The sequence below is a fragment of the Otolemur garnettii genome, unplaced genomic scaffold (genome assembly GCF_000181295.1).
Source record: "Otolemur garnettii isolate 467f Iridium unplaced genomic scaffold, OtoGar3 scaffold00167, whole genome shotgun sequence".
NCBI lineage: Eukaryota > Metazoa > Chordata > Mammalia > Primates > Galagidae > Otolemur > Otolemur garnettii.
Genome location: NW_003852562.1, coordinates 299,928 through 311,510, shown reverse-complemented (window position 1 = coordinate 311,510; position 11,583 = coordinate 299,928). Strand labels below are relative to the sequence as shown.

Here is an 11,583-nt window from a genome sequence, read left to right as displayed (position 1 = left end):
AAAGAAAGAAAGAAAGAAAGAAAAGAAAGTAATTCTGAGGTTGCAGCAACAAAATACAAGGTACTAAAATATACGACAAAGGATAAAAACCAAATACAGTACTAACAGAAAACACCAGTAGAGATATTAAACTGGTAAAAAAAAAAAAAAACCAACATTTAAAAAGCAACCTGGCCAATTATATTTGGAACCATGAAAATGTTTGTATCTCCAACCCTTAATCTCACTGCTAAAAATTTCTCCTAAGAACAGCACAACCAATAACAAAATTGTAAGGAATACACACAGTGTTAGTGATGAAGCCTAAAAATTTAAAACAATTTCCTAAATCCTCAACAATGGGTGCAAGACCTAACTTAACCACTCACGGGGGTGAAAGAAACCTAAATTATGAACCTGTCTTCAAATAGCTTAGAAAGCAAGATATGTATATGGACAGACTTCAGCACAAGATAGTAAGTGATAATTGCTAAATAAGTGGTCCAGACTATCCTAATTCAGAGGAGAAACAAATCACTTCCCACTTGGCTATCAATAAAGAGTAAATGGACTTCATGCTGTCCTTGGAAGCAAAGGTAAGATTTCTATTGAGAGATTAGGCAGAGGAGCACACCCCAGATAAAAATGAAATAATAATACACTTTACTGCACAGTACAGAAAAAAAAGATATTCTTTGATGTATTAATAGATTTTTCTTAAAAAAAAAAAAAAAGAATTAAAATGGTTCCATAGAGAAACAAGTTAGATATGAGCATAGCAAGCAACAATGTCAGAGTTTTTATGTATGATCAGGCTTGGGTGATAGAAAGGTCATGCCAACTTCAGTGTGCAGGAAGGCCTGAAGGTGGGATGCAAGAAGACAAAAGGCAAGAAACCACCTAGAACACCAGTACAGAAGACCAGGAGATGGAGGACAGAATGTTCCATGGCTACAGCAGGGACAGAGGAGTGGAAGCTCTGAGTATTCAGCAGATACGGTCAGCCCAAATTGGCAACTGATTTGATGTTGGGCCCAAAGGAATATGAGTCAAGGAAGACGCTGAAATGGTGACACTGAATATGTTCTTTGAGCTACTTCCCATACACCACAATAGATAAAAGAAGAAGGAGAACAGGTTTGGATTAGGTGGTAAGGAAGGAAATCAATTTGACTGTGCATGTATTTAATTTGAAGTTCCTAAGAGCCCACCAGTTGCTCTATTTCCAGCTAGTGCTTAGAAATAACAGATCAGGAGTTTGGGAGCGAAATGTAATGTGGCAGCTGCAGCTATGGGAATTGAAGAAAATGCTTGGAGAAAATGCCCACACCCAGCTGGAAAAGATGAAATGCAGGGCAAGAGCAGTATTTAAAAAGGTGTTCAGAGAGGGAGAAGCCATAAAAGGGAAGTGAGAGAAACCAGGGGGGGTAGAGCTGTGGACACTGGCTAGGAAGACCCAGACATCAGAATCTCAGTGCTCCAAGGACAGCAGGGAAAATAAGGATTCCCAAGAGATCACTGGTTGGCCAGGAGGAGGTCAAGTGGTCCCCTAGAGTCCACATGGGGGTGGGGGTAGTGATGTCAGGTTGCTTTCATTCATTTTTTCTCTTTCCTCCTTTTTTTTTTTTTTTTTTTTTCACAATACCCAGCTATTTGTTGCAGCTTGGCCAGGGCCAGGTTTGAACCTGCCACCCTCAGTATATGGGGCCGGGGCCCTACTGAGCCACAGGTGCTGCCCTCTCTTTCCTCTTTCTTCCATATTTATTGAGTACATGCAACTACCATGCTAAGCTGTGAGGACTCCAATGGCAGCCTTACTTCCAGACACCCAGATGTAAAATAAATAAGCATTTTACAGTGTAATGCCCAATCAAGGACTGACTGGAAGTTGAGAAAGCAGAGACAGAAAACATAGACATTCCTTTTCATGGAAGAGCCTTGGGTCTGAGAGGTCAGGAAGATCAAACAAGAATGATTTAGACCATGGCAAACTCAATCTTAATTGCTCCCACAGTCTGAGAGGGGCAAGCAGAGGGAAGCTATTGGTAGAGCAGGTTATCAGAATGTTTGCCACATAGCAGATCTTGTCCTAACCAGGCCATCTTACCTGTAATCCTCACCTCTGCCCCACATGTATAAGTACCAACATATTTCTCTTCACAGGCCACCCTGAAGCACAGTGATGCAGGTAGCTGGCTCAAGGTCACATAGCTAATAAAGATGGAGCCAAGATTCCAATGCTGGTGGTCTAACTCCAGGGCCTATGCTCTAAGCCAGGAAGCTATGGACTCTCAGAAAAGGGAACCTATGCTACACCCTGAGACAGGAGATAACGGAAGCCCAGAAATGGGAGAAAACAAAGAGAGCAGCTGAGCTGCAGGGATGAGTATACCAACAGGTAAGAGAAGGCAAAACCAGAGAAGGAGGGAGGGGCAGGTGCAGACCTGCTGAGAAAAGGACATTAAAGACTATGGGCTGGCTCAGCACCTGTGGCTCAAGCGGCTAAGGCGCCAGTCACATACACCTAAGGTGGTGGGTTCGAATCCCCAGCCCGGGCCCGCCAAACAATGATGGCTGCAACCAAAAAATGGCCAGGCGTTGTGGCGGGCGCCTGTAGTCCCAGCTACTTGGGAGGCTGAGGCAGGAGACTCGCTTGAGCCCAGGAGTTGGAGGTTGCTGTGAGCATGATGCCATGGCACTCTATCCAGGGGAAAAGCTTGAGGCTCTGTCTCAAAAAAAAAAAAAAAAAGACTATGGGCTATATTCTATAAGCAACAGGAGAGCCATTATTATCATTATTATTTTTTTTTTTTGAAACAGAGTCTCATTCTGTTGGCCTGTATAAGGTGTCATGGCATCATCATCACAGCTCACAGCAACCTCAATCTTATGGGCTCAAGCAATCCTCTTGCCTCAGCCTCCCAGATAGCTGGGGCTACAGTCACCTGCCACAATACCCAAGTAATTTTTCTATTTTTACTAGAGATAGGGTCTCACTCTTGTTCAGGCTGGTTTTGAACTCCTGAGCTCAAGCTTCGGCACCCAACCAGGAGAGGCATGGCCAGGTTTACAGGCAGAAAAACTGGTTTGAAGACCTCTGTATAGGACATGTGCATCTCAAAGGAGCTGATAGGAGGGAAGTTGTAATGAGAATGTAAAAGTGGGGGCAAATGCAAAGACACCACAGAGAAAAGAAAATCTAAGATATATATTTTTAGCTTAGGAACCTACTATAAAAGTACATAAAAAACAAGAGTCAAACAGTAGAAATATGAGGAATTATTATTTTTTATACTTTTTTTGCACTTTTCAAAATTTTCTATAATGTCCATTGTAGAAACAAGTACCACTCTTTCAGTCACAAAAAGTGACTCTTGTTAAACAGTAAGGAGGACGTGAGCTGTAATGATGGTGAGAGAGAGGGGGGAAGAAACTGGAGAGATATGTTAAGCAGAATCAACAGAATTTGAGAACAGTTTAGATGTGAGGGATTAAGAGAAAGAGAAATCAAGGATGATAAATTAGGTGGTATCTTTGTCCCTCTGGATGGTTATAAAAAAATACCATCAACTGGATGGCTTATAAACAACAAACATTGATTGCACATAGCTCTGGAGGCTGGGAAGTCCAAGATCAAGGCACCAATAAATACAGTGTCTGGTGAAGGCTCCCTTACTCACAGATGGTGCCTTCACACTGTATCCTCACAGGGTGAAAGGGGCAAGGCAGTTCTTTGGGGCATCTTTTACAAAGCAATTCATCCCATTCATGAGAGCTCCACCTGTATGATATAATCACTCCCCAAAAGCCTCTCCTCTTAATAATATCACGTTAGTGACTAGGTTTCAACATACAAATTTGGGTGATCACAAACATTAGGATTCTAGCAGGTGGTGAACTATTTAATAAGATCTGAACAAAAAAGAAGGAGTGAATTATAGAAAATGGAAAAAAATAAGTTCACACACAAAAAATGAGTTCATATTTATACATGTTGAGTTTGAGAGGAGTTAAGAGCAGTGATTTTCAACCAGTGTGCCAAGGCACAATGCTGTGCTGTTGAAGGCTCTTAGGCAGGCCATGAAAATTTTTAATTAAATTATTTTCAAGAGAGGTTCAGAGCAACAGTAAGTATATTCCTTTTTTACCTTTTTTTGATCAACATAATTTAACTGCACCACAGAAGTTTAATGATATGTTCTAGTATGCCATGAGATAAAAAAGGTTGAAAAACACTGTATTAGAGTATAGAGTAGCTGTTGTATACATCTGGGTAGTTGAAGTATAGAAGAAAAGATCTGATTTGGGTGCAATAGATCTTAAAAGAGTGGGCAAAATAATGGGAGTTGAAGAGATCCCAGTAGATGATCCAAAGGTAGGAAAATGGAGAACTCCCAGGTTTTAAATGTGGCAAGCAGGAAACAGCCAATCTCCATTAGAACCTACAGAAATAACTACTGTACGCAAGATTCACCAGCAAAGGCCAAAACTCATAGGCAAAAGCTTAAGGAGAGAAATAAGATATTTACACAGCCTCCAAGTTTCTCCCTGCGATATTAATCACAAAGGGGAAAATCATAATTGTAGAGAGAAAATGCCTGGCAGACACTAACTTAACCACAGATCACAGGTAACCAATAAGACATAGCAACATCACGCACCCCCTGAAACAATGCACTAAGAAAGACAAAACATGAGTTCTGTGGAGAATGCCTAACAGCAATCTAATCATCAGACAAACTCAAGTTGGGGGACGGTCTACAAAATAACTGACTAGCATTCTTCAAAAGTGTCACAGCTATTAAAGACAAGAAAAGATAGAAAAACCGTTCCAGATGTTGAAGGAGACATACCAACTGGATGCAACATGATTCTGGAAGAAAGGGCATCGGTAGGAAAAACAATGAAAGCCAAATAAAGCCTGAAGTTTAGCCACTGAATTGTACCAAAGGTAATGTGTTTGTTTTCTTCCTTGTACCATGTTCCATTGAAGAAAGCTGGGTGAAGGATACACAGGAACTTCCTACCTCTGATACTTCCATAAATCCACATCAATTTCAAAATAAAATGGTAAGGAAATGAAGCAAATAGCTCAAAAATAAAAATAAAAAGCTGAACTGAATCCCTACATCACATATTGTAACAATATATATTCAAATATTTTATAAAAATACTACAAAAATATTAAGAAAAATTAATTTATGATCTCAGCATACAGAGGGACCAAGAGGCATGGAATACAAGCCATAAATGAAAAGACAGTTATATTTGATTATGTAAGTTTTTTTTTTAAATCTACATGGCAAAAAACACAATAAACAAAGTCACTAGAAAAAAGGCAATCTGGAAAAAATACTGGCATTCTCTGCATACAGAAGTTTTAGTCAATGACAGATTGCCTACATGACAGTGTCCCATAAGATTCTAATACCATATTTTTACCTTTTCTATGTGTAGATATATTTAGAGACACAAATATACTTACCATCGAGTTACTACTGCTTGCACTATTCAGCACAGTAACACTCCGTACAGGTGCGTGTTCTACAAACCACAGGCCACATCACGCAGCCCAGGTGTGCAGAAGGCTACCCCATGCAGGGGTGTGTACATACACTCTATGGTGTTTGCATAACAATGGAATCGCCCAACAAAGTTTTTCTCAGAACATATAAACCTTGTTAAGCACACATGACTATATTTTCAATTATTATCACAAAAAGCTAATACCTTTAAAAAAACAAAAGACTTCAACCCCTTGGAAAAATCATCAAAAGCTAAGGAGAGATAATACATATAAAAAGAAATGCAAATGCCTTTTAAACGTTTGAAAGGATGGAAATTAAAACTATAACAAGATACTCATTTTGTTTTTCTTAATAGGTTGGCAAATGGCAAAACATTTGATGACAAACCATCTTGTTGAGGATGTCGAAAAATAGCTGCTCTCATACATTACTAGTTGGTGTAAACTTTAATCACCTCTATGGAGAGGAATTTTGCACTAGCTCTTAAAAGTTTAATGGTTTGTACCTCTATCCAACAACATTGCTTCTAGGAATGTATCCTAAAGATACTTTCTAACATGAGTGGAAAACATATACCCAAAAATATTCATTGAAAAATTGTTTGTAGTAACAAAGAATGGCACACAACCTATAAGTACATCAATAAAAGGCTGGTTCAATAAGGTGTGGTACATTTCTATAAAGGAGTACTATGCAGTCAGTAAAGAGAACACAGAAGCTCTAGATGTAATGATAGGAAAAGATCTCCAAGATATATTAAGTACACAAAGCAAGGTGCAGATCTGTGAGCATAAAAAATTACCACCTAATTTATCTCTGGTTTCACTTTCCTCAGTTTCAGTTGCCCACAGTCACCTGAAGTCCAAAAATATTGAATGGAAAATTCCAGAAAAATAAATATTGCATAAATCTTAAATTGCATGCTGTATGGGTAGTGTGGCGAAATTGAAATTCTCACCATCTAGAGGAAGGCTGACTACAGTACAGGAAGATACTTTGAGAGGAAGAGTGACCCAACATTCATATAACTTCCTTTTTAGGAGGTGGGGTCTCTCTATGATGCCCATGCTGGATTCATGTAACTGGAAGTAATATTGTTTGTCAGAGAGGTACAAATGTTAATTGTGATGGCTGTAATTGTTCTATTTTATTATTAGCTATTGTTTTTAGTCTCTTCTGTGCCTAATTTATAAATTTAACTTTATGAGAGGTATGCATGCACAGGAAGAAAACATTATTTTTAGGGTTTGGTCCTGAGTGCAGTGTCAGGGATCCACTGGACCTATCTCTGGAGAGTAAGGGGGCACTACTGTGTGTGTATATCCTTCGGGAACTGCTGTCACTGAGATCATACTCAAAAATCTAGTGAAGGTGGTTGCCTCTGGGGAACTTTAGGGAGAGTGTGCTTTATAACTATTCAAAAATTAATTTTTAAAAATTTGATACAGCATGGGTGGCACCTATGGCTCAAAGGAGTAGGGCACTAACCCCATATGCCGGAGGTGGAGGGTTCAAACCCAGCTCCAGCCAAAAAAAAAATTGATATAGCAGAGAGAGGCACAGAGGAAGCTAGTGAATTAGAGAAAGGAAGAGACACTCAGGAGAACAGGAAAAATGGATAATCCAGGAGCAATAGTGGGACAGAGATTCCCTAACCATGGGGTAAAGTATGCGTTTATTCCTGAGGGGTGAATTCAGATGGGAACTTGGGAAAAGCCCTTACAAAAACTACAACTGCAGACTCAAGCAATGCCCATGGCAGGTTGGTAAGGGGCTAAGACATAAATGAGAACAGAGGAAGAAGAGAGAATGTAGAACTGATGAACAAATTAACTTATCTGTACTCAGAGGATGACACATCTCCTGTAGTTCTTATCCTAATGCATAAAGAAAATCCTGGGCCCTCTCATGATGTTGAAGGAAGGGCATATCAGTCAATCCATCGCCCAACAAAGCTCAGGATTTACATTAAGTCTTTCCCCTAAGATGTCAAAGGCGTTATGTATTATACCTTCCTTTATTTTTCTAACATTTACATATCCACTGTAGAATATAAATGGCACAAAATTGGGGGAAATGAGGCCACATCTCAAGATGAATCACTTGCAGAAATAGGCCTGCGATTCAACTTTCCTTATTAAGTATCATGATTTTTTTAAAACACGTTAAAAGTCATTTTGAAAGCAAACAAGAGTGTAGCCTTTGGTATACTCTTAAATGTTATGTGTGTGTATATTTAAATACAAGGCATAGGTAGACACACACACACACACACACATAGGTACATACTCATACATATAAAATTTGGGCTCATAGCCAACTCTATCAACAGGTGTAAACCACATTTGGGATAATGATCCCCTAATAATATAAAAGCAAAAGTGACCATGTGACTGTTATAAAGAAACTCACATAGATCATTGTAATTCAGAAATTTTAGCCTAAGAACAAGTGAGAAAGAAGAAACTTAAAAAAACAATTAGAAGTCAAATACACCTGTCACTGCAACCACTAAAAGGATTTAATATAAAACTCCAACATCATCATGTTGGAAGGGGAAATGAAAAGCTAATAACATGCATTGACGTTTACATAAAATTAGTATGTGAAGTGAGCGATATGAGCCTAATGATGAATATGAAGCAACGGTTTGAATTTTAACAGACTAAGCAAAAATGTAATTGACAAAGAGGCCAATCTAAATGAATTTCCAGCTATTTAAACACTAAGTACAGCTGCATGCTAATTGTCAGTGTTATGAATTAGAAAAAGAATCCGTTCAAACTGAAAATTCAAAAAATACATGCAACTAATGTGTGAATTCACACACTGTACTGAAGTTACCAATCACAAAAAAGATATTTTCTTAAATAATTTTTAAGTATCAAAATATTCATTCTGCAGTTAGTTCATGCTGATAGGAAGGAAAAGTATTTAGGGAGTAAATGAAAATAATAAAGTGTTTCTGGGAGCAGCATCTTTCTTTCCTGGAATTAAGTCAAGATTTAAAACATTTGTTTTCAAAAAGTACTTAACATTGTTCCCACTGACAGAAGTGGGAACAACTTATGGTTGTATTACAGTTACCTTTACACTAAAATGTCTAACATTCTGACATTCTGCTATATCAAATAATAATCCACTGTATTAAATTGAGTACAACAGTGCTTTTTATAGGAGTTGAATTCACAGCATACAACATTAGTGGCATTTACAAGCTCAGGCTTTAACACCAGCCGCCATTGGTTCAGATCTTAACTCTACCATTTCTTGCTGTGTGAGTTTAAGCAGATCATTTAATCACACTGTGCCTCATTTCAGTAGAAGGACAACAGTTCCTACCTCCTAGGATCATCGTGAGAATTAAATGTATTTATATATGCAAGGAATTCTGACCAACTGCCTGGCCCATGCTCCATAAATGTGGGCTATCATCATCTCCAGTCTCTCAGAGCATTATTTTACAGTAACAGATAAATACAAAGAAGGTAGTGGCCAGCATGCCACAATTTTGCTGATCCCTACATGTGAAAGGAGTACTATCATCTGTCCCCAGGCCTTCTCCTTGGTGGATGGGGGTTATGAGAACATTGCTGACCACTTCTCAGTAAAGATCAATTCTGGGTGGAAAACTACCCCCAGGGATGCAGCACAAGTGGCTCTAGGACAGAGGGAGACATCTCCTCCATGGCTGTCTGAGGACATGCTTTGAGATTTTGGCACATTTTCCCTATAAAACCATCAGCCCTCAACAGGCTTGGTGACTGTTCATGCACCTGACTTTCCATCTGATCTTTATCCAGATCCCTTGGAATATATAACTAAATGTTTTATTAATCCTTGTATATTCCAAGGTCATGCAAAGGATAACACACAGAAATCAAAGCTGATACACAAAGATTGCATGTTCATTCTTCCCCTTTAATTAACTGGAAGTTCCAACCCCTGAGTAGAATAAAAAAGGCCAAGTCCACAGGCACCTTGGCAGAGTGACAAGTAACCAAAAAGAAATGTGAATTCCCACAAAATAAACACACCAAGTCCAGGTTCCTGTGCACATGCTCAAGTTTAGTCATACTGTGACCAGTCTGGCATTCCTGCCAAGGGATAAAAGGCAGGTTAGGGGGAGAAGCCCTTCTCCGTGAATCACATACGAAGCAATTACAAAAGGGCTCTGTCAGTGTGCGGTCAGGGGAGGCAGCCCCGGAATCCAAGGGGGATGAAAGGGACGATTCCCACTACCTGCATTAGACCAGGAGAAAATTACATGGTGTTGTTCCCGGACCCAGCTGGACAACAGGGCCTGGGTGAATACTGCTGGAGTAAAAATGAACTCAGGCAAAATCCAGCTCTTCGGACACTTTGTCTGACCTCCTTGGTGCCTTCTACTCACGCACTGGGGCGTTGAGACTTCGGTCTCAGAATAACTCACTCTTCAAAGAGGATCTGCCATGCTAGTTTACACCTTACCACATGTTTAGCTTCAGTTATTTCTCTCCAATTCACTCTAATTCAATTTACAATTTCTAAGGAGAGGCTTTATGTCCCTCCCTATGCAAACAAGACTCTGTCCTGAGACAAATGTAGCACAGTCAGTGACCACCTACTCTGCACAAGATAGCAGGCCTTACTGGTGGATCTAGTGAATGCCATTTCCACATTAAATGTCTAAAACAGATAATTACTATTAATCTAAATTGAACTCACAAAATAAACGGATTACCTCCTTCCTGTCCTCAGATGTCACAGAAAGACAATCATCTTTTAAACTTAAAAGGAAGCATCACAGTGGAAAAGGTTGTCAGAAAAACCTAATTTGGGGTCCAGTGTCACCACTATCTTACCGTGTCCTTTGAATTTTGTGGGTCTCGAAGTGCAAAGATAAAATTAATGGTTTTGATAGCCATCTAAGGTTCCTTCCAACTCTAAAATTCCATGATCCATTAGTCACTTTCAGATGTCCAAGTACTTTTTGGACATCGTGATAGCAAAAGTTTCCAATTTAGAAATGAATATGAAATACGCGACTGAATATATAAAAATGGATTTTTAAAAGTAACACAGCATGGGTGTGAGAAAGCCGAGGGAATGCTATAGAACTCTGTGTGTTTCTCCTCAGCCCGCCGCTATCAGCTACCTGACCTAATGGCATTAGTTTTTTCCTCTTTCCACTACAGTACAGCAAACTCAAAGGTGTGAAACAAGAAGGATGGTAGCCACAGGCTGAACGCGAACTCTCAAGTGGCTATGTGCGGACACAGGAGAAGGAACCTGTAGGGTGCCATGGGGACCATCCGGTAGCGCTCACCTTCCACCAGTTGGTCCAGGCTGGAAATCTTCTTGAGCCCATCAATGGTGTAGATGGTTCTCACTCCCTGGGGCAAGTTCACGTTATCCGACAGAGTTCGGGTCAAATCAGCCAGCAGGGCCTCAAAAGATCGGAAGCGGTCTGGGGAGATGGCATACACAATCCCTTTGAAGTACCGGTCTCCGTTTCGGTAGAAACGCACCTTCTTGGCCTTCTTCTCGGAGCTGAGCGTCTGCAGCGTGCGCGTGCGGTAGAAGCTGCAGTGCGCGCTGTGCGTCGGGCTGGGCAGGCCGTTCACTCGCGACCCGCGGCTGTACCTCTGAGCCTTATCCCGCTCGTCGAAGTGCTCCAGCTCCATGTCTCTGCCGAAGGACATGATGGACTTCAAGATGGACCTGCGAGCCCCAGAAACAAAAGCAGACACACACCTCAAAGTTATTTCAATATCGTGATTTCAAAGGCTCTGCATGGGAACTGCGTGGTGGAGATAGATCCTGCTGTAACTGACGGCATAGTTGGTAGGAGGCATCCAATGGTGGAGAAAGAAGGGGCAGACCCCAGTGGAAACCACCTATTAATCAACCACAGTTTAGACCAGGAGAGAATTACATGGTGTTGTTCCTGGACCCAGCTGGACAACAGGGCCTGGGCCAATACAGTTCCTGCCTACTGACTGCCTGCAACGTTAACAGGCTGCAACAGATCTTATTTCCGGTAGTCACAATTGACTTTCAAAGTATTATCTCCTGGCTCGGCGCCTGTGGCTCA

The 11,583-nt window shown here is 40.4% G+C and overlaps 1 protein-coding gene across 4 annotated transcripts in view; it reads right to left on the bottom strand.

The window, feature by feature from the left end:
- The window catches only part of DCLK1 (doublecortin like kinase 1), a 352,892-nt gene extending 341,701 nt beyond the window's left edge, over positions 1-11,191 (bottom strand). For all 4 annotated transcript variants that reach the window (XM_023519275.1, XM_023519276.1, XM_012811600.2 and 1 more), the window contains exon 1: positions 10,816-11,191. In XM_023519275.1, the coding sequence (XP_023375043.1) occupies positions 10,816-11,191 (376 nt within the window). The remainder of the gene's footprint in view (positions 1-10,815) is intronic.
- Positions 11,192-11,583: the final 392 nt, after the last annotated feature.